General features: G+C 64.4%; 1 protein-coding gene across 1 annotated transcript in view; it reads left to right on the plus strand.

The window, feature by feature from the left end:
• INPP5J (inositol polyphosphate-5-phosphatase J) overlaps positions 1–23,312 on the plus strand; it is a 35,081-nt gene that overhangs the window by 10,463 nt on the left and 1,306 nt on the right. The window contains exons 7-11 of the mRNA XM_077834995.1: positions 14,392–14,503; positions 19,069–19,178; positions 19,772–19,961; positions 20,087–20,224; positions 22,426–22,503. Coding sequence (XP_077691121.1) covers positions 14,392–14,503; positions 19,069–19,178; positions 19,772–19,961; positions 20,087–20,224; positions 22,426–22,503 — 628 coding nt within the window. The remainder of the gene's footprint in view (positions 1–14,391; positions 14,504–19,068; positions 19,179–19,771; positions 19,962–20,086; positions 20,225–22,425; positions 22,504–23,312) is intronic.

A 23,312-nucleotide genomic window follows, 5' to 3' on the forward strand; every position in this document is an offset into this window, starting at 1 on the left:
CAGGGTTCCCAGCGGGGGCTCTGCTTTGGGAATTGCAAGCCAGCACCTTGCCTGGGGAGTGCTGTGTGGTCCCCACGTGGATTTGGGTCCTGGGCCTCCCTTGGCCCTTCAGTCCTAAACCCAGCTGGGATTGCTCTGCAGCAGCACCCATCTGAATCTGTGGCCCCTCTGGATGTGTGCTGGGCACAGGGCTGTGTGTACACGGCCATTCTGCTGCGCTGGCAGATGGCTTCCTCCAGGCTAGCTGGGGGGCAGGGAGTCTGCTTCAGGCCTGTCAGGTTGTGGTTTGCTCTGCCCACTTCCCACCATGCTCTCGTGCTCAGTGCTAGCAGGGCTGCAGGCCCCGGGACACCCCACCAGCTAGCGCCTGGCAGTGGAAATTTCCACCCCGGGTTCGCGCTCTCCCGTTTGATCCATGGAAAGTCGGATGATCTGAGCAGAAGGTTTCATCTAATTATCCCCTGGGCTGCCGGGCCCCGCACCTGAGCTGCTCCCGCAGCGGGGCTGGCAGCTGGCCAGCGCGTTATCGGCAAAGCACTGACCTACATTCCCTCGCTCGCACAGCTGGGCTGCTGAGAGCGCCTGTGCGACTGGGTGAGATCGACTCCTGTCCCCAGGCCCCCCTGTGCCAGAGCCACGCGTCCCGGCTCCTGCTCTGCCCCCGCCTGCCCGGGCGCTCCCCTGTGCGACCAGGGTCCCGCCCAACACCCCCCATCCCAGGCCTCCCTGTGCGACCAGGGCCCCGCCCAACTCCCCCCATCCCAGGACCCCTGTGCCAGAGCCACGCGTCCCGGCTCCTGCTCTGCCCCCGCCTGCCCGGGCGCTCCCCTGTGCGACCAGGGCCCCACCCAACACCCCCCATCCCAGGACCCCTGTGCCAGAGCCACGCGTCCTGGCTCCTGCTCTGCCCCCGCCTGCCCGGGCGCTCCCCTGTGCGACCAGGGCCCCACCCAACACCCCCCATCCCAGGACCCCTGTGCGACCAGGGCCCCACCCAACACCCCCCCATCCCAGGCCTCCCTGTGCCAGAGCCACGCGTCCCGGCTCCTGCTCTGCCCCCGCCTGCCCGGGCGCTCCCCTGTGCGACCAGGGCCCCACCCAACACCCCCCATCCCAGGCCTCCCTGTGCCAGAGCCACGCGTCCCGGCTCCTGCTCTGCCCCCGCCTGCCCGGGCGCTCCCCTGTGCGACCAGGGTCCCGCCCAACTCCCCCCATCCCAGGACCCCTGTGCGACCAGGGTCCCGCCCAACTCCCCCCATCCCAGGACCCCTGTGCGACCAGGGCCCCACCCAACACCCCCCATCCCAGGACCCCTGTGCGACCAGGGTCCCGCCCAACTCCCCCCATCCCAGGACCCCTGTGCGACCAGGGCCCCACCCAACACCCCCCATCCCAGGCCTCCCTGTGCCAGAGCCACGCGTCCCGGCTCCTGCTCTGCCCCCGCCTGCCCGGGCGCTCCCCTGTGCGACCAGGGTCCCGCCCAACTCCCCCCATCCCAGGCCTCCCTGTGCCAGAGCCACGCGTCCCGGCTCCTGCTCTGCCCCCGCCTGCCCGGGCGCTCCCCTGTGCGACCAGGGCCCCACCCAACACCCCCCATCCCAGGCCTCCCTGTGCCAGAGCCACGCGTCCCGGCTCCTGCTCTGCCCCCGCCTGCCCGGGCGCTCCCCTGTGCGACCAGGGCCCCACCCAACACCCCCCATCCCAGGCCTCCCTGTGCCAGAGCCACGCGTCCCGGCTCCTGCTCTGCCCCCGCCTGCCCGGGCGCTCCCCTGTGCGACCAGGGCCCCACCCAACACCCCCCATCCCAGGACCCCTGTGCGACCAGGGTCCCGCCCAACTCCCCCCATCCCAGGACCCCTGTGCGACCAGGGTCCCGCCCAACTCCCCCCATCCCAGGCCTCCCTGTGCGTCCAGGGTCCCGCCCAACTCCCCCCATCCCAGGACCCCTGTGCGACCAGGGCCCCACCCAACACCCCCCATCCCAGGACCCCTGTGCGACCAGGGCCCCACCCAACACCCCCCATCCCAGGCCTCCCTGTGCCAGAGCCACGCGTCCCGGCTCCTGCTCTGCCCCCCGCCTGCCCGGGCGCTCCCCTGTGCGACCAGGGTCCCGCCCAACTCCCCCCATCCCAGGACCCCTGTGCGACCAGGGCCCCACCCAACTCCCCCCATCCCAGGACCCCTGTGCGACCAGGGTCCCACCCAACTCCCCCCATCGCAGGACCCCTGTGCGACCAGGGTCCTGCCCAACACCCCCCATCCCAGGACCCCTGTGCGACCAGGGTCCCGCCCAACTCCCCCCATCCCAGGCCTCCCTGTGCCAGAGCCACGCGTCCCGGCTCCTGCTCTGCCCCCGCCTGCCCGGGCGCTCCCCTGTGCGACCAGGGCCCCACCCAACACCCCCCATCCCAGGACCCCTGTGCGACCAGGGTCCCGCCCAACTCCCCCCATCCCAGGACCCCTGTGCGACCAGGGCCCCACCCAACACCCCCCATCCCAGGACCCCTGTGCGACCAGGGCCCCACCCAACTCCCCCCATCCCAGGACCCCTGTGCGACCAGGGTCCCGCCCAACTCCCCCCATCCCAGGCCTCCCTGTGCCAGAGCCACGCGTCCCGGCTCCTGCTCTGCCCCCGCCTGCCCGGGCGCTCCCCTGTGCGACCAGGGTCCCGCCCAACTCCCCCCAACCCAGGACCCCTGTGCGACCAGGCTCCTGCCCAACACCCCCCATCCCAGGACCCCTGTGCGTCCAGGGCCCCACCCAACACCCCCCATCCCAGGACCCCTGTGCGACCAGGCTCCTGCCCAACACCCCCCATCCCAGGACCCCTGTGCGACCAGGGTCCCGCCCAACTCCCCCCATCCCAGGACCCCTGTGCGACCAGGGCCCCACCCAACACCCCCCATCCCAGGACCCCTGTGCGACCAGGGTCCCGCCCGACACCCCCCATCCCAGGACCCCTGTGCGACCAGGGTCCCGCCCGACACCCCCCATCCCAGGACCCCTGTGCGACCAGGCTCCCGCCCGACACCCCCCATCCCAGGACCCCTGTGCGACCAGGCTCCCGCCCGACACCCCCCATCCCAGGACCCCTGTGCGACCAGGCTCCCGCCCAACTCCCCCCATCCCAGGACCCCTGTGCGACCAGGCTCCTGCCCAACACCCCCATCCCAGGACCCCTGTGCGACCAGGGTCCCGCCCAACTCCCCCCATCCCAGGACCCCTGTGCGACCAGGCTCCTGCCCAACACCCCCCATCCCAGGACCCCTGTGCGACCAGGGCCCCACCCAACACCCCCCATCCCAGGACCCCTGTGCGACCAGGCTCCTGCCCAACACCCCCCATCCCAGGACCCCTGTGCGACCAGGGTCCCGCCCAACTCCCCCCATCCCAGGACCCCTGTGCGTCCAGGGCCCCACCCAACACCCCCCATCCCAGGACCCCTGTGCGTCCAGGGTCCCGCACAACTCCCCCCATCCCAGGACCCCTGTGCGTCCAGGGTCCCGCCCAACTCCCCCCATCCCAGGACCCCTGTGCGTCCAGGGCCCCACCCAACACCCCCCATCCCAGGACCCCTGTGCGTCCAGGGCCCCACCCAACACCCCCCATCCCAGGACCCCTGTGCGACCAGGGTCCTGCCCAACTCCCCCCATCCCAGGACCCCTGTGCGTCCAGGGCCCCGCCCAACACCCCCCATCCCAGGACCCCTGTGCGACCAGGCTCCTGCCCAACACCCCCCATCCCAGGACCCCTGTGCGTCCAGGGCCCCACCCAACACCCCCCATCCCAGGACCCCTGTGCGACCAGGGTCCCGCCCAACTCCCCCCATCCCAGGACCCCTGTGCGACCAGGGCCCCACCCAACTCCCCCCATCCCAGGACCCCTGTGCGACCAGGCTCCTGCCCAACACCCCCCATCCCAGGACCCCTGTGCGACCAGGGCCCCACCCAACACCCCCCATCCCAGGACCCCTGTGCGACCAGGGTCCCGCCCAACACCCCCCATCCCAGGACCCCTGTGCGACCAGGCTCCTGCCCAACACCCCCCATCCCAGGACCCCTGTGCGACCAGGCTCCTGCCCAACACCCCCCATCCCAGGACCCCTGTGCGACCAGGCTCCTGCCCAACACCCCCCATCCCAGGACCCCTGTGCGTCCAGGGCCCCACCCAACACCCCCCATCCCAGGACCCCTGTGCGACCAGGCTCCTGCCCAACACCCCCCATCCCAGGACCCCTGTGCGACCAGGGTCCCGCCCAACACCCCCCATCCCAGGACCCCTGTGCGACCAGGGTCCCGCCCAACTCCCCCCATCCCAGGACCCCTGTGCGACCAGGGTCCCGCCCAACTCCCCCCATCCCAGGACCCCTGTGCGACCAGGGTCCCGCCCAACTCCCCCCATCCCAGGACCCCTGTGCGACCAGGGTCCCGCCCAACTCCCCCCATCCCAGGACCCCTGTGCGACCAGGGCCCCGCCCAACTCCCCCCATCCCAGGACCCCTGTGCCAGAGCCACGCGTCCCGGCTCCTGCTCTGCCCCCGCCTGCCCGGGCGCTCCCCTGTGCGACCAGGGCCCCACCCAACACCCCCCATCCCAGGACCCCTGTGCGACCAGGGCCCCACCCAACACCCCCCATCCCAGGACCCCTGTGCGACCAGGGCCCCACCCAACACCCCCCATCCCAGGACCCCTGTGCGACCAGGGCCCCACCCAACTCCCCCCATCCCAGGACCCCTGTGCGACCAGGGTCCCGCCCAACACCCCCCATCCCAGGCCTCCCTGTGCCAGAGCCACGCGTCCCGGCTCCTGCTCTGCCCCCGCCTGCCCGGGCGCTCCCCTGTGCGACCAGGGTCCCGCCCAACTCCCCCCATCCCAGGACCCCTGTGCGACCAGGGCCCCACCCAACACCCCCCATCCCAGGACCCCTGTGCGACCAGGCTCCTGCCCAACACCCCCCATCCCAGGACCCCTGTGCGACCAGGGTCCCGCCCAACTCCCCCCATCCCAGGACCCCTGTGCGACCAGGGCCCCACCCAACACCCCCCATCCCAGGACCCCTGTGCGACCAGGGTCCCGCCCGACACCCCCCATCCCAGGACCCCTGTGCGACCAGGGTCCCGCCCGACACCCCCCATCCCAGGACCCCTGTGCGTCCAGGGCCCCGCCCAACACCCCCCATCCCAGGACCCCTGTGCGACCAGGCTCCTGCCCAACACCCCCATCCCAGGACCCCTGTGCGACCAGGCTCCTGCCCAACACCCCCCATCCCAGGACCCCTGTGCGACCAGGCTCCTGCCCAACACCCCCATCCCAGGACCCCTGTGCGACCAGGGTCCCGCCCAACTCCCCCCATCCCAGGACCCCTGTGCGACCAGGCTCCTGCCCAACACCCCCCATCCCAGGACCCCTGTGCGACCAGGGCCCCACCCAACACCCCCCATCCCAGGACCCCTGTGCGACCAGGCTCCTGCCCAACACCCCCCATCCCAGGACCCCTGTGCGACCAGGTTCCCGCCCAACTCCCCCCATCCCAGGACCCCTGTGCGTCCAGGGCCCCACCCAACACCCCCCATCCCAGGACCCCTGTGCGTCCAGGGTCCCGCCCAACTCCCCCCATCCCAGGACCCCTGTGCGTCCAGGGTCCCGCCCAACTCCCCCCATCCCAGGACCCCTGTGCGTCCAGGGCCCCACCCAACACCCCCCATCCCAGGACCCCTGTGCGTCCAGGGCCCCACCCAACACCCCCCATCCCAGGACCCCTGTGCGACCAGGGTCCTGCCCAACTCCCCCCATCCCAGGACCCCTGTGCGTCCAGGGCCCCGCCCAACACCCCCCATCCCAGGACCCCTGTGCGACCAGGCTCCTGCCCAACACCCCCCATCCCAGGACCCCTGTGCGTCCAGGGCCCCACCCAACACCCCCCATCCCAGGACCCCTGTGCGACCAGGGTCCCGCCCAACACCCCCCATCCCAGGACCCCTGTGCGTCCAGGGCCCCACCCAACACCCCCCATCCCAGGACCCCTGTGCGACCAGGCTCCTGCCCAACACCCCCCATCCCAGGACCCCTGTGCGACCAGGCTCCCGCCCAACTCCCCCCATCCCAGGACCCCTGTGCGACCAGGGCCCCACCCAACTCCCCCCATCCCAGGACCCCTGTGCGACCAGGCTCCTGCCCAACACCCCCCATCCCAGGACCCCTGTGCGACCAGGGCCCCACCCAACTCCCCCCATCCCAGGACCCCTGTGCGACCAGGCTCCTGCCCAACACCCCCCATCCCAGGACCCCTGTGCGACCAGGGTCCCGCCCAACTCCCCCCATCCCAGGACCCCTGTGCGACCAGGGCCCCACCCAACACCCCCCATCCCAGGACCCCTGTGCGACCAGGGCCCCACCCAACTCCCCCCATCCCAGGACCCCTGTGCGACCAGGGTCCCGCCCAACAGCCCCCATCCCAGGCCTCCCTGTGCCAGAGCCACGCGTCCCGGCTCCTGCTCTGCCCCCGCCTGCCCGGGCGCTCCCCTGTGCGACCAGGGTCCCGCCCAACTCCCCCCATCCCAGGACCCCTGTGCGACCAGGGTCCTGCCCAACACCCCCCATCCCAGGACCCCTGTGCGTCCAGGGCCCCACCCAACACCCCCCATCCCAGGACCCCTGTGCGACCAGGCTCCTGCCCAACACCCCCCATCCCAGGACCCCTGTGCGACCAGGGTCCCGCCCAACTCCCCCCATCCCAGGACCCCTGTGCGACCAGGGCCCCACCCAACACCCCCCATCCCAGGACCCCTGTGCGACCAGGGTCCCGCCCGACACCCCCCATCCCAGGACCCCTGTGCGACCAGGCTCCCGCCCGACTCCCCCCATCCCAGGACCCCTGTGCGACCAGGCTCCCGCCCAACTCCCCCCATCCCAGGACCCCTGTGCGACCAGGCTCCTGCCCAACACCCCCCATCCCAGGACCCCTGTGCGACCAGGGCCCCACCCAACACCCCCCATCCCAGGACCCCTGTGCGACCAGGCTCCTGCCCAACACCCCCCATCCCAGGACCCCTGTGCGACCAGGGTCCCGCCCAACTCCCCCCATCCCAGGACCCCTGTGCGTCCAGGGTCCCGCCCAACTCCCCCCATCCCAGGACCCCTGTGCGTCCAGGGTCCCGCCCAACTCCCCCCATCCCAGGACCCCTGTGCGTCCAGGGCCCCGCCCAACACCCCCCATCCCAGGACCCCTGTGCGTCCAGGGCCCCGCCCAACACCCCCCATCCCAGGACCCCTGTGCGACCAGGGTCCTGCCCAACACCCCCCATCCCAGGACCCCTGTGCGACCAGGGTCCTGCCCAACTCCCCCCATCCCAGGACCCCTGTGCGTCCAGGGCCCCACCCAACACCCCCCATCCCAGGACCCCTGTGCGACCAGGCTCCTGCCCAACACCCCCCATCCCAGGACCCCTGTGCGTCCAGGGCCCCACCCAACACCCCCCATCCCAGGACCCCTGTGCGACCAGGCTCCCGCCCAACTCCCCCCATCCCAGGACCCCTGTGCGACCAGGGCCCCACCCAACTCCCCCCATCCCAGGACCCCTGTGCGACCAGGCTCCTGCCCAACACCCCCCATCCCAGGACCCCTGTGCGACCAGGGCCCCACCCAACACCCCCCATCCCAGGACCCCTGTGCGACCAGGGTCCCGCCCAACACCCCCCATCCCAGGACCCCTGTGCGACCAGGCTCCTGCCCAACACCCCCCATCCCAGGACCCCTGTGCGACCAGGCTCCTGCCCAACACCCCCCATCCCAGGACCCCTGTGCGTCCAGGGCCCCACCCAACACCCCCCATCCCAGGACCCCTGTGCGACCAGGGTCCCGCCCAACACCCCCCATCCCAGGACCCCTGTGCGACCAGGGCCCCACCCAACTCCCCCCATCCCAGGACCCCTGTGCGACCAGGCTCCTGCCCAACACCCCCCATCCCAGGACCCCTGTGCGACCAGGGCCCCACCCAACACCCCCCATCCCAGGACCCCTGTGCGACCAGGCTCCTGCCCAACACCCCCCATCCCAGGACCCCTGTGCGACCAGGCTCCTGCCCAACACCCCCCATCCCAGGACCCCTGTGCATCCAGGGCCCCACCCAACACCCCCCATCCCAGGACCCCTGTGCGACCAGGCTCCCGCCCAACACCCCCCATCCCAGGACCCCTGTGCGTCCAGGGCCCCACCCAACACCCCCCATCCCAGGACCCCTGTGCGACCAGGCTCCCGCCCAACACCCCCCATCCCAGGACCCCTGTGCATCCAGGGCCCCACCCAACACCCCCCATCCCAGGACCCCTGTGCGTCCAGGGCCCCACCCAACACCCCCCATCCCAGGACCCCTGTGCGACCAGGGCCCCACCCAACACCCCCCATCCCAGGACCCCTGTGCGTCCAGGGCCCCACCCAACACCCCCCCATCCCAGGACCCCTGTGCGTCCAGGGCCCCACCCAACACCCCCCATCCCAGGACCCCTGTGCATCCAGGGCCCCACCCAACAGCGTTCTGTGCATCTAGGCTCCCCATGTGACCAGGCTCCTGCCCTGCCCTCTGTCACGGAGTCCCCGGGCGATGCTCTGGAACTGCTCCCCATGAAGCCAGGCAGGACTCTGGGGAAGTCTCCTTTCTGTGAGCAGACTGTCTGCAGGACACACAGCTCAGACAGCTTCCACCTCCCTGGGTCTGACCTTGGAGCATTCAGCATCCTCTGCCCCTCCGTGCGCTTCCCCCAGCGAGTCCGCTCAGGCGGGGCTCCTGGGGAAGCCAGAGGGTCCTGCCCCCCAACTCCACAGTCAGACGTGACTCTCAGCCAGCCAGTAAAACAGAGGTTTATTAGATGACAGGAACATGGTCTAAAACAGAGCTTGTAGGTGCAGAGAACAGGACCCCTCAGCTGGATCTGAAACTCCCTCCAGCCCCTCCTCCTCTGGGCTTTGTCCCTTCCCGGACCAGGAGGTCACCGGATTCCGTTGTTCTCCAACCCTTCAGCTCTCACCTTGTAAGGGGGAAGGGCCCAGGCCATCAGTTGCCATGAAACAGGGTGTCGGCCATTCTCTGTGTCCAGACCCCTGCACACACCTGCCTTCTAGGGCTCTGCAATGATCATACACCCTTATCCCACCCCCTAGATACTTAAGAACTGCCTAGGGGAAACTGAGGCACCCCCCACAATATTCAGAGGAAACATTAAGAACAGTCCCACTTTGTGACATCTCTCCCCCCTTCAAGAATTAACTGGGCGGGGTCACTTTAGCCGGTGACCTGGGGAAGTTCGAAGCCACCAACGTTCCCATGGATGCCCCAGCATCTCTCCCATTCCTTGGTAGGAGTTACACCAGGCCCTTCCAGTTTCACGCCCTCCCTTAGGTTGGGGGTGGTCGATAACACTCGCAGGCCGCATGTGGGAAGGTTTATGTGGCCAGTGCCCTTTGGCCACTCCAAAACCCCAGGGGGTCAAACTGGGATTGGATCTTTTCCCCAACAAGCTGGCCAAACACAGCCACTTGGTTATAGGACTATTTAACTTTCTTAACAGCTTTCACTTCATCTGAGACCTTCTCAAAGCTATCCACACTGGATCTTTCAACAGGAAAGTCAGTGGATCCATTCACAGCAGAAAATTTCTGGCTGTTAGGACCTGAAACTTTCTTAATTAAATCACTTTCACACCCTTCAGTTGCAGTAAACTGCTTGCAAAGACTCCATGAGGATTCCTTTCCCTAGGGCTTTTCTATGCAACAATTCACACTTCTCAGAAAATCTGCTCTTACCCTCTTTACCTAGGGCTTGCTCTGGAGGAACACTTTCCTGAGCAACAACAGACTCTTTCCGGGTCTCCCTTACATCCAGAATTACCTCTGGCCCATCCGGCGGATTCCTACACAATCCCCTTTCAGGCAAATTTACAGACTTCCTAGAGAAAAGGTCAGAAGCATTCTTCTTCCCTTTGCCACACACAAGTTCAGAAATCTTTTTCTTCTTGCCACAGGTTTCCACCCCTTCAGTAGGTAACACAATCACATCACCTTCATGCTCTCCTTGTGCTCTGGCTAGGATTTCACCATGATTAGACAGAGTTGCTCCACCCTTTCCCAACCACACACTAGCAACAGGCAAAATACAAGCACCAGAATTGTCTGGTCTCTGGGATTTTGCATAGACACTAACTGGATGCGACCTAGTTACAGGGCCATTCTCCCGAGCAGACACAAACTTAGGACCCTTCCCTTCCTGGGCTTTAGCTGATTCCAGAACCAACTCTGAGACAACTGCACAACCCTCATCCATCACAGGCTGAAAGGCCCCTTCTGTCTGCTCCACAGACAAAGAAGAGCCAGACACACTTTCTCCTTTACCAGACACACAGCTTGGGATCTCATTCCTCTGGTCCCAGCACACAAGGCTGGTCACAGACAACTGCTTGGAGATCAGGGTAGCTCCCTCCATAGGCAAGTCAATACCCCTGACAGACACAGGCAGATTTCCTTCACTGTCCCAATTCTCCACCCAGGTAATAGGTAAGGTCCAGGGACACTCATCTTCCACTCTCCTCGCCTTCCCACACTGTTGACTAGACACAACCATCAGCTCACAAGGCTGCCTAGGCTCATCCAAACTTTCCTTACCAAGCACCTTCCACTCCCAACAGATACCCTGCCTGTGTCTCCCCCCACTCAGCTGGGGTCTCAGCTCCCACTGTGCTCAGCGCTGCCCTTGCTGTCCCAGTGGGGGTAGGCAGCGAGCTCGCTGCTTTCCTCACTGCATCAGAGCCAGCGTGAGCCACCTCTCCGGTGTGCAAGGGGGCGGGGAGCATCTCTCTGTCCCACCCAGCCCCAGGGGTCTGGTTACCAGCAGGCAGGTAGTCTGAGCCTAGCGGCTCCTCCCCCCCTGCCAGCCAGGTCATCTGCATTTTCACTGACTATTTCCCTCTCCACTGATTGGTTCCCTGGATTCAAATTCAAACCCTTGGCAAAAAGAAAAGGAGGACTTGTGGCACCTTAGAGACTAACCAATTTATTTGAGCATAAGCTTTCATGAGCTACAGCTCACTTCACGAAAGCTTATGCTCAAATAAATTGGTTAGTCTCTAAGGTGCCACAAGTCCTCCTTTTCTTTTTGCGAATACAGACTAACACGGCTGTTACTCTGAAACCCTCGGCAGTTACAGGAACAGGGCCTGGATCCTGTCCCAAAGAGACACAGTCACCCCACAACAGGGTCTCGCAGCTGGTGTCCTGGAGCACCCCAACGGCCAGCCAGCCTGACCCCTCCTGGGTCTGCACAGGGATCTGGGCCATAGGCAGGTCGAGGGGCTTCATCCCTGGGACCCTCACCCAGCTCACACAGCCCCTCAGTATCTGAGGCTGGACCACCCAGGGCCTGACAACAGTTCTCTCTGTCCCACGGTCTCGCCACCCCAGGAATGTCTCCCCATTGACCATCAAGTTCCGCTCCCACTGGGGGTCCGAAGGGGCCTGGCCCCAGGAGACTCCACACAGACATATTGTCACGGAGTGTGGGGGAGTCCAGGCCCTGCACCCCTCTTCCTGGGATTCACTGAGACTCTCAGCCAGCCAGTAAAACGGAAGGTTTATTGGACAACAGGAACACAGTCCAAAACAGAGCTTGTGGGTACACCCAGGACCCCTCAGTCAAGTCCTTCTGGGGGAGCAGGGAGCTTAGACCCCCAGCCCTGGGGTTCCCTGCGTTCCTCCACCCAGCCCCAAACTGAAACTAACCCCCCCCCCCCCCCCCCCCCCCCCCCCCCCCGCAAGCGGGCTCTCTCCTGCAGCCTGTCTTCACATTCCTGGGCAGAGGTGTTACCTCCCCCTCCCCCTCCTGGCTCAGGTTACAGGCTCTCAGGTCTCCCATCCCCAGGGCACATTTCCAGGTCAACACTCCCCCCTCCCTGCTGCGTCACATCCTCACACATATAGGTTGGGGTCAGGAGTGGGAGCCTGTCCACCTCCCCAACCATCTGGCTGACGGAGTCTATGGCCTTGGGACCCAGCAAGGGAGCTAGACACCGGGGCTTTTCCGCAGGGTCCCCCTGGTTCAAATCACCAGCCTGCTCAAAGGCAGTGAGGTGGGCATCCACATCCCCCCACTCCTTAACCAGGGGCAGCAATTTAGTCTCGAGGTTCCCTGCAGAACTGGCCCCCCGGGGTCTATCCCCACTCACCCCTGGGAGGTTCCCTATGCCTCCCCACTCCACCACCGCCAGTTCATGCTGCTGTTGCTTCTGCAGCTCTTTCTTGGGCTCTCGCTGTCTCTCACAGTCCTCTTGCTCTCTCGGACTGAGCTCCAATCCCGTCCGTCTCCGATCCCCGGATGGGGAACCCGATCGTGAAGACCCTCATCTGGTCGGGGACAGAAGTCTTGGGGATGTCTGGCTACCACTCCAGCTGCTCCCAGATCCTGCTATAGCCCCATTTGGGTCACAAATCTGTTCCTTAGAGCGGTCATCCTCCTCCAGCTGCACGATTAACTCTGCTTTGGTGAACTTTCCAATGCTCAACCCTCTCTTTTTGCACAGGGTTACAATGTCCTTCTTAAGGATATGGTGACAGGCCATCACTCCGCTCTTCCCAAGTTGTTGTGAACTCACAGGCCTGTGTACTCTCAGCTCCCCACGGTTTCCAGGGAGAACCCCTAGTGTGCCAGCCCTTCTCGAGGTCACCACCTCTTTGCCAGGGTCGAGCGGCAGACTCCTCCGCCCCTGGGACCGCTCGCTGCAATCTCCCGGGGGACCCTGTTACTGCAAAAGTTCTTCTCTCTGGTCACACACTCCTAGGGGTTAACCGCCCCCTGAAACCATCTCTCTCTGAATCTTCAGCACGCCTGGTCCCCGTCAATCCCCCTTCGTTTTACTGCTTCCCAGTCACTTACTGCAGGAAGTGCCATCCATGGGATGCAGTAGATCCCACCGCTCCCACCAGTTGTCACGGAGTCCCCGGGCGATGCTCTGGAACTGCTCCCCATGAAGCCAGTCAGGACTCTGGGGAAGTCTCCTTTCTGTGAGCAGCCTGTCTGCAAGACACACAGCTCACACAGCTTCCACCTTCCTGGGTTTGACCTCGGAGTATTCAGCATCCTCTGCCCCTCTGTGCGCTTCCCACAACGAGTCCGCCCAGAGGGTCCTGCCCCCCAACTTCGCAGTTAGACGTGACTCTCAGCCAGCCAGTAAAACAGAGGTTTATTAAACGACAGGAACATGGTCTAAAACAGAGCTTGCAGGTGCAGAGAACAGGACCCCTCAGCTGGGTCCATTTTGGGGGGGCAGTGAGCCAGACAACCACGTCTGCCCTTCACTCCATTTTCCCAGCCAGCCCCAAACTGAAACTCCCTCCAGGCCCTCCTCCTCTGGGCTTTGTCCCTTTCCCGGGCCAGGAGGTCACCGGATTCCTTTGTTCTCCAACCCTTCAGCTCTCACCTTGTAGGGGGGAAGGGCCCAGGCCATCAGTTGCCAGGAAACAGGGTGTCGGCCATTCTCTGTGTCCAGACTCCTGCACACACCTGCCCTCTAGGGCTCTGCAATGATCATACACCCTTATCCCACCCCCTAGATACTTAAGAACTGCCTAGGGGAAACTGAGGCACCCCCACACTATTCAGAGGAAACATTAAGAACAGTCCCAGTTTGTCACACCCTCTGCAGCCCACAAGCTCCCAGAAGCCAAAGTTGAGACACAGCCCACAACCCACCCTGCCAGCCCGCAGCCGTGCTCCAGCTCCTCAGACGCTAGCAGGCAAAGGGCTCCTGCCTGCCTGGGAGCAGGCTCAAGTCCGGGTCGCATTGGGGCTCAGAGGACAGCTCCAGGACTGCTTGTCACCCAACTTGTCACCCTGGAGCTGGTTGGAGGGCCCAGGGAAGGCCCTGGCAGGGCTGCCAGAGTCCCAGCTGCTTTCTCCCTGTCCTCTGGGCCCTGACTGCTAGCCTGAAGCTCTCTCTCCGCCCCGGGTTAAACTTCCCCGAGACCCTGTGACGCTGGGTCTCTGACAGCGACCTGTTGGGAATCGTGCCCCATCGTGCTGGGTGCTGCAGGGGAGCCTTCTTGGACAGGGCTACGGGAGCTGGCGTCTGGGGCAGGGATTTTCCCTCCCCACTGCCTTACCCAGGACATTTTCCTGGGCCTCAGTTCTCAAAGGCAGCGCAGCCCAGTGGCTGGATCCCAGGCCTGGAAGCCAGGACTCCTAGTGCTCTCCCCGGGTTGTCACTCAGTCACTGCGAGTTCTGGAGGGAGTCTAGTCCCGTCTCCGTGGGCTGCAGCTGGCCCGCCCCTGGGGACGCTGCATTTGTGCTGTGTGGGGGGCACAGAGTCCCCTCTTCACCCTGGCCCTGCTCTCACCCTCGTTCTCCCCAGCATTGTCTTCTGGTTTGGGGACCTCAACTTCCGCATCGAGAGCCTAGACATCCGCTTTGTGAAGTACGCCATCGACAACAGCATCCTGAGCCAGCTGTGGGAGAAGGACCAGGTGAGAGGCCGTCCGGGCAGGTGCATCCCACGTGGCAGGTGCTTGCTTCCTGTGCGTGCTCGGCTCTGAGTTAACGCTCGGCGGTGCTGAAGGGGGGCCGGCAGATACTCTTCTGCTTTCCTGCAGCCCCACATGCTAGGTGCTGAGGGCGACATGGGTCTGAGGAGCCAGCACCTCCCTGGGGCAGATATGAAAATCCAATCCCTTGTGCCCCCCGCTGGGGGGGCAGGGAGAGCTGCTCCCCTGGGGAATGAAAATCCCCGGCTGGGGCCCACAGCTCCTTGGGGACGGGGAGGGCAAGAGGCTAGAAAAGCTCCTTCCTCCTAACCCAGCTGCTGCCAGCCCAGAGCCCATGGGGCATGAAGGGCAGGCGTGCCCCTGGGCTTGGGAGAGAGGTTCCCTGGAGCCCAGCTGCCTCCATGATCCCGCCGCAGAGTCCCCTGGAGTGGGGCAGCGTTGCTCCCCCGCCTACTGCCTGTCACGAAGTCCCTGGGCGATGTTCTGGAACTACTCCGTACAAGGCCAGTCAGCGCTCTGAGGGAGCCTCCTCTCTCTGAGCAGACTGTCTCCAGGGCAAGAAGCTTCCACCTTCCTGGGTCTGACCTCAGAGCATTCAGCATCCCCTTCTACACCGTGTACTTCCCACAGCGAGTCCACCCAGGTGGGGCTCCTGGGGCAGCCAGAGGGTCCTGCACCCCAACTCCGCAGTCAGACGTGACTCTCAGCCAGCCAGTGAAACAGAAGGTTTATTAGACGACAGGAACACGGTCTAAAACAGAGCTTGCAGGTACAGAGACCAGGACTCCTCAGACAGGTCCATCTTGGGAGGCAGGGAGCCCAGAACCCCATCTGGGCCTCCCTCCATTTTCCCAGCCAGCTCCAAACTGAACTCTCCAGCCCCTCCTCTGACCTTTGTCTCTTTCCCAGGCCAGGAGGCCACCTAATTTCTTTGTTCTCCAACACCTTCAGCTGGCACCTTTGCAGACGAGGGGCCCAGGCCATCAGTTGCCAGGAGACAGGGTGTTGGCCATTCTCTGTGCAGACAGCATCACACTGGCCTTCTAGGGCTCTGCAACAATCACACACCCTTATCCCCCCACCTAGATCCTTAAGAAATGCATACAGGAAACTGAAGCACCCACACAGTATTCAGAGAAAACATTAAGAACATTCCCACTTTGTCACGCTGCCCTGCGGTGATGTGGCCACCCTGTGTTCTTGCTCCATGAACAAGGTAAAGTCACAGTGCGGAATCCCCCTTAGGAAGAGATTGAAGGGGGCCGGGAGGCTGGGAGGGGGTTTGTAAGAGGGTTGGGTTCTGGGGCTGCTCAGGAAAGGGATGTGCAAAGTGCCTCGTTCCTCCCTCTCTGTCTGCTCCCTGGGGTGTGGCTCACAGCTACTTTAATCCCCTCCCGTTCGCCCTGCAGGGCCAGTGGGGTGTGCGGGAGCTGGGGCCCAGCCTGGCTTGTGCATCGACAAGGGAATTGCTCCCTGCGTTCCCAGTGCACAATCTCTGTGGTTGATGCACAAGCCCAGCATGACTCTCAGAGCCTGGAGGGAGCGTGGGGGCTGAGACGGGGGAGACGTGTCTCTGCACTGATGGGCTCTAAGGTTGATGCGAGGCTGTAATCGCTGGGCTCTGGGCATGCGGCCCGCACGGGGGCCCTGAGCCCCGTGGGGCTGCACTAAGGCTGGGCAGAGAGCACAGGAGCCGCCTGGCACTCCTAGAGGTTTGTGCTTGGGGCAAAGTCCTCCCAGCCTGGCCTGTGTTGCCGGGAGCTGCGGGGACATATTTGCATGAGGATCTGGATCTTGGCGCCTGCCAGGGCCGGATTGACCTTTTGTGGCCCGGTGCCAAACTTATTTGTGGGCCCCCAGGGGGGCAGTGGAGCATGGCACAGGGAGGTCAGTCCCCAGAGCAAGGGGCCAACCAGGGGCAATGGGGCATGGCATGACAGGGGCGGCCCAGCTCCACCCAGCCCAGTGCGAGGGCACTATTTACAAACTGGTAGTTGCCAGACACACAGTGGCCCGCCCCGCCCTGTGCTGCCAACATGCCCCTTCCGCTTGGGGGGCAGGCCCATGCCGCACCACACAGCCCCCGTCCCGCCCAACTGTCATGGCGTCCCTGGGCGATGCTTTGGAACTACTCCTCATGAAGCCAGTCAGGACTCTGGGGGAGCCTCCTCTCTGTGAGCAGCCTGTCCCCAGGGCAAGAAGCTCACACAGCTTCCACCTTCCTGGGTCTGACCTCGGAGCATTCAGCATCCCCGTCCACACCGTGCGCTTCCCACAGCGAGTCCACGCAGGCGGGCTCCTGGGGAAGCCAGAGGGTCCTGCACCCCAACTTCACAGTCAGACGTGACTCTCAGCCAGCCAGTAAAACAGAAGGTTTATTAGATGACAGGAACATGGTCTAAAACAGAGCTTGTAGGTACAGAGACGAGGACCCCTCAATTAGGTCCATCTTGGGGCGCAGGGAGCCCAGAACCCCATCTGGGCCTCCCTCCATTTCCCCAGCCAGCTCCAAACTGAAAACTCTCCAGCCCCTTCTCTGGCCTTTTTCCTTTCCCAGGCCAGGAGGTCACCTGATCTCTTTGTTCTACAGCACCTTCAGTCAGCACCTTTGCAGGGGAGGGGCCCAGGACATCAGTGTGACAAAGTGGGACTGTTCTTAATGTTTTCTCTGAATATTGTGGGGGAGCCTCAGTTTCCCCTATGCAGTTCTTAAGTATCTAGGTGGTGGGATAAGGGTGTATGATCGTTGCAGAGCCCTAGAGGGCAGGTGTGTGCAGGGGTCTGGACACAGAGAATGGCCGACACCCTGTTTCCTGGCAACTGATGGCCTGGGCCCTTCCCCCCTGCAAGGTGAGAGCTAAAGGTTTGGAGAACAAAGGAATCAGGTGACCTCCTGGCCCAGGAAAGGGACAAAGCCAAGAGGAGGAGGGGGTGGAGAGAGTTTTGGGCTGGGTGGTTGAATGCAGGGAACACCAAGGCTGGGGTCTAAGCTCCCTGCCCCCTAGAAGGACTTGACTGATGGGTCCTGGTTGTACCCAAAAGCTCTGTTTTAGACTGTGTTGCTATTGTCCAATAAACCACGGTGAATCCCAGGAAGAGGGGTGCAGGGCCTGGACTCCCCCACACTTTGTTACAATCAGTTGCCAGGAGACAGGGTGTCGGCCATTCTCTATGTAGACACCATCACACTGGCCCTCTCGGGCTCTGCAACAATCACACACCCATATCCCCCCACCTAGATACTTAAGAAATGCATAGGGGAAACTGAGGCACTCACACAGTATTCAGAGAAAGCATAAAGAAAATTCCCACTTCATCACACCAACACCCTCTGGCCAGAGCCCCACCAGACCCACTGTGCCCAGCGCCCCCCCAGACAAATGCATAGCGCCCTGCACAACACCACCCCTGTCCAGTGCCCCCCTGCCCACAGCCCCCCCACAACTGCCAAGCACCCCCCCACACTCCCTAGTGCCCCAACATACACCTCTTCCCTGCCCCCTCCCAGCCCAGCAGTGCCCCCGCAAGTAACCCACTCCCCCATGCCCTGCCTCCTGGCCGCACTCATTGGCCCTGCTGGGAGGCGACTGTGTTTGCCGGGCTGAGCCCCCGGCAGTGCAGCCAGGGCTGGTCCTGGGGCGGGGAATTGCTCCGGCCCCACAGGAGTGGTGTGATCAGCCAGGCCAGGGCCTGCCCCGGCTGGGCTCCTCAAGACGCACTTCCCCTTCAGGGACCCAGTCAAGCTTCCCGCACAGTCCCCAGCTGAGACGGGCCAGGCTTCTGCACCAGTCCCAGATGGCTCAGCTCCGGGGAGACGGGGGGCCCCACTGGTGGTGGGAAGCAGAGACTGCCCGGAGCCGGAGGTGCCCTGGGGTCCGGGCAGGGGGCAGAGAGGAGCAGGGGGGTGGGGCTGAGGAGGCAGCAGGTGGGAAGGCCAAGAGGAGCAAGTGGTGGGAGTCCTTCTGAGCATGGGCCCAGCTCCATGGAGCCACTGGAGCCATTGTAACCCGGGACTGCCGCCTGCGTCCGTGCTCTCAGCTGGGGCTCCAAGGGCAGGAACAGGTGCTGGCTGAGATCCCCAACCCTGAGTCTGCAGCGGCTCAGCCAGTCCTCCCCTGCGCTCCAGGGAACGGCCACTGGGGCTCCCCAGGGCAGGCGTTAATGGGGCTGCCCCCAAAAGAGGATGAAGGGGGGAGGGGAATCACCAGGGCCATGGCTCCACTGAAGCCCAGAGCTCCACTCCAGCAATGCCCAACCCCAAGCCCCTCCCCAAGTAGGGTGACCAGATGTCCCGATTTTATAGGGACAGTCCCTATTTTTCGGTCTTTTTCTTATATAGGCTCCTATTACCCCCCACCCCCGTCCCGATTTTTCACATTTACTGTCTGGTCACCCTATCCCAAAGCCCAGGGCCAGCAGCTGCGTTCCCTTCCTTGGAGTGGGTCAGGAGCTGGGGGGCTGCAGGGGCTGGAAGGGAGGCCTGTGTGAATTGCACTGCGGGCTGACCCTGCCAATGTCTGTCCATTCCCCTTGATCCCCTCTCCCAGCTGAACATCGCCAAAGGCACCTGGCCCATCCTGAGCGGCTTCCAGGAGGGACCCCTCAACTTCCCGCCCACTTTCAAGTTTGACGTGGGGACCAACCAGTATGACACCAGGTAGGGGTGCAGCGTGAGTGACTTGCCTGCCACGGGGAGGGAGAGGCTGAGGAGAAGACTGGGGGGCCTAGCTGTGAGAGTGGGCACTGGGTGTCTTGAACTCTGGAACTGGGGTACCATTCTCCTCATTGCAGGCTGCTGGCGCTTGGCTGGGGGACACAATACAAGCAGGGAGTAGAAGCAGCTTCTGCATGGGGGCTGGGAAAGGGGCTCCAGAATGGGAGGCATAGGGCGGGCACACCCGTGGGGGGAGGATATGGCAGGATACATCAGCACCGGGAAATAGGGACAGGCAGAGGATATGGGTGGCTGTCTCGGCCTGGGGGGCATAGGGATGGGCGGAGGGTACAGGCGGCCGTGTTGGTGCGGGGGGCATAGGGATGGGCTGCCGTGTCAGCGCGGGGGGCATGGGGTTTGTTATGGGGGAGGCTGCAGTAGCCATGTTGCCAGGGAGTCCCTGCAGTTGCACCAGGGAGCATCCCCAAGATGTGCTCCGTTCCCCTCCCCCAGGGCCTGCGCCGGGGAGGGGGGCGGTTTGCGGGGAGACCCCTTTGCCCTGTGCCAGCTGAACGGTGCCCACCTGTGCCACGCAGCGCCAAGAAACGGAAACCAGCCTGGACCGACCGCATCCTCTGGAAGATCAAGTCCTGCGGCGCCCCGCACAACCCCGGCGGCCGGAGGCCCAGCAGGACTGTCCTGGCCGTGACCCAGCTCTGCTACTGCAGCCACATGGAGTATGTGGTGAGCGACCACAAGCCTGTGGCTGCCATCTTCGCTGTGCAGGTGAGTCAGTCTGGCCACGGTCCTGAGGGCCCAGCCCCTCGACAGAGGTGCTTGACAGCATTGGCAGAGCTTCCCCTGCAGGAGTGCGGCTGCCCCCGCTGATGCCCTGTGCTTCTCCATGGCAGTTTGCCTCCAAGACCGACAAGCCTTTGGTTGAGATTCAAGTGGCCGACGAGTGGTCAAGACCCGAGCAAGCCATTGTCCGATACAAGATGGCCACCGTCTTCCACAGGAGCTCCTGGGACTGGATAGGCCTCTACCGGGTAAGGGGCTGTGCTGTAGCTGGGGCTGAGTGCCAGAGGGGCAGGGTGTGGGGCCCTCCTGTGGGTGCTCCTGGCCTCTCGGCTGGGTCCTTCCCTGGCTGCTGCTTGGGCATGCAGGGGGAGGGGGTGGCTGGGGGTGTGAGGGGGAGCAGGTCCAGATGGCTGGGGGATGGCAAGCAGGCAGGCAGGTGTCCCCTGGAGGTGGAGATGGAGGGTGCGGGCTCCACGGGGCTCCTCCCTCCCTAGCCCCCAGAGTCCCACACCACAAAAGAGCTGTATCCTTGCCCCTTCTCCCCGCTCAGGGCAGTAGCTCCCACCCCATGTCTGTGCAGTCAGCAATCTTTGAGCAGGTGAATGGGGAGCGCTGCAAGGCTAGATGCCTGTTACAGGGGTGCCCTGGGGTTAGTTCCCTCTTGAGGGGCAGAGCTGTCCTGTGGGAGCACCGGCTTTGCCACTCTGAGCCAGGCTGTCCAGCCTTCCTAAGCGGCTACTGCCTGCTGCCCTTTCCCTTCCTGATGGGGCGAGCTGCCCATGGCCTGAAGTGGGAGAGCCGACTCCCCTGGTGCTGACATCCCTAGCTACAGTGCTGCTCTGTACCACATGGCGAGCCACCGCCCCTTGGCAGCCAGCTGCAGTGTGTGCCAGGGCTCTGCGAGCATGGACCCAAGGTGAGCCCCGGCGAGCTGCAGGTGTCCTTGGCACTGTGCAATCGGCTCACAGGGTAAGCCTTTCTGGAGCAGCCTGCATCTCACCTGGGTGTCTCCTTACAGCGGAGGGAGGGAGGGAGGGCCTCCAGCGCAGGAGCCAGGCAATGTGACTTTCAGATCCCCCTGTGCCAAGCTGGGGCTGCAGGGGAGGCTCCCGTGTGCTGCGCTGCAAACCTGATCCCCTGGCAGAGAGACTCCAGCAGCCTGCAGGGATCACACGTCGCCCTGCACCCCTCTCCAGGATCTCTGTTTCCCATGTGGGGCCAGCCTCTGCTCCCTGGGCCCTGCTGTCTAGGCCCCCTGCTTTCCTAGGCTCACTGAGCCAGGTTCTCCCCTGGGGTAACTCCCCTGGCTTCAGTGTGTTCACCCCAGGGAGGAATCTGGCCCCTCTTTCTAGCAGGGGCCATCCCTCTTCCCCTTGCCCCTGCTGCTAACTGGATTCCCCAGGGGCTTGCGGGTCCCCTGGGTTATAGCTGCCTGGCTGGGAGCTGCTGCGTGCCAAGGCCCCGCCCTGGGTGCCGCTGCGATGGGGCCGTGCAGCCGGGGGGGTTGGGGGGACATGTCTGGGGCAGAGCCTGGTCTTCGCTAACAGCTCCAAATTGGGGCACTGCTGCTATGGCAGGAGCCTGGATGGAAGCGACAGAGGGGATGCGTCCCCCCACCCCCAACGCCCACTGGGCGAGCCCATGCCCCGCTAGCACTCGGGGCTGGGGGGCTGGCCAGGGGCACCTGACCTGCCCTGTGGTGAGGAGAAGAGGCAGTCACCTGGGTCATCCTTGGTTCCTGGATGCCCAGCCGGGGACTGGGGAGTGGGCTGGGGGGCGAGCGCCTCTGGCTCCGGTGACTCGTGTTGTGCCCAAAGGGGTGTCTCACAGTGCACTATTTGTAAATGGATTGGGAGCCCCCAGGGCTGGAGAGGAGAGCCCCTCGTAGCTCCGAGCCCAGAAGGTGCATCCAGGACGAGCCCTGGGGCGTTCAGAAAGCTCAGGACTTTGGGGCTGTGGCTGGTGGTGGTGGGTGGGGTGACCAGTGGGTGCCTGCAGGTGCTCAGCACCTCTGAAAATTTGACCCCGTGTGTCTTAAATGGAGCCCCCAGATCAGGCCGGGTTGTTGGCAGAGGCTGGCTGGGAGCTGAGGGTTGGCTCGGGGGGTACGACCAGGCTGGGTTAGGGTAAGCATGCTCTGGGGTTAGGGGTCAGAATCGAGCACCTTGGGGTTAGAGGTCAGGGATTAGAGTTGGGCATGGTCCAGTGATGGGGTTGCAGTTGATGTCAATGGAGCATATTCTAGTGTGGGTGGGTTAGGGGGTCAGTGTTAGGTGCACACTGGTGGGGGTTGGGTCGTGCAGGTGAGTGTTATAGGGGTGGTGGGCAGGGTTAGGAGTCAGTGTGAGGCCCAGTGGTGTGGGCAAGAGCAGGGGTCAGCACTGGGCACTCTCTGGGTGGCTGGGGCCTGGTCCCATCTAGCTCTCCATTGGGACTTCTCTCCCTGCAGGTAGGCTTCAGGCACTACAAGGACTACGTGGCGTACGTGTGGGCCAAACAAGAGGACCCAGAGGGCAGTGTGTACCAGGTGTGTGAGCCCAGCCCCCGTTCATGGCCATGTACCCAGCTGGCCCCCGCTGGCTGCTCCTTTTGCCTCTGCTTCCCAAGTACTCCACTGAGCCCCACTCTCTTCCCCCCACAACAGTGAGCTAGCCCTCCCTGCTCTGCCAGCCAGGTGAGGGTCAGCCCCCGATAGAGCCTGGGGCTCTCGGGATCTCCCAGCCCATGGCGTCTTAGGGCAGCCTCCCTCCAGGCTGGGTGTAGCACACAGCCCAGTGGGAGGCAGCCATTGTTAGCGGGACATCCTGCACCAGAGGGGAGTTGTGCTGGGGGCCACCAGGTGTGTGTGTGGGGAGGGGGGGAGCTGGAGAACCAGCACCAGCCAGAGGCCAGGTGTGGGGCTTTAGAGCTTGTAGGACAGTCCAGGGGCTGGATCGGTGATTAGAGAGGCAGCCACATGCCCAGTTGAACCAGCCCCTCATAGCATGGAGACAGTCCCTGCCATGTGGGTAGATGATCACACAATCCCATGCAAGCCACTGGACGGCCTGGAGCCTGGACTCCATGCCACAGCAGGAGCCAGGCCGTTGCCAACTGCTGCCGGTGGCGGTGATCTGCCTGGGTGCCAGGCTCCCTGTGCCTGTTGGAATATGCCCTGCTCCCAGCGAGCCTTTGGCCTCTCGGAGCGCCGGCTCTCCGACTAGTGCCACGTCCTCTCCATCTGCCAGCTCTGCGTTCGCCTGTCCCCTTAGAAACGCCCTGGGGCGCCACATGTCCTTCCTGGGTATGCCAGGGGCACTGTGATGGGCCCGCATTTGAGCTACCCCGCTGGGTGCT

Source organism: Eretmochelys imbricata, chromosome 15 (genome assembly GCF_965152235.1).
Source record: "Eretmochelys imbricata isolate rEreImb1 chromosome 15, rEreImb1.hap1, whole genome shotgun sequence".
Taxonomy (NCBI): Eukaryota; Metazoa; Chordata; order Testudines; family Cheloniidae; genus Eretmochelys; species Eretmochelys imbricata.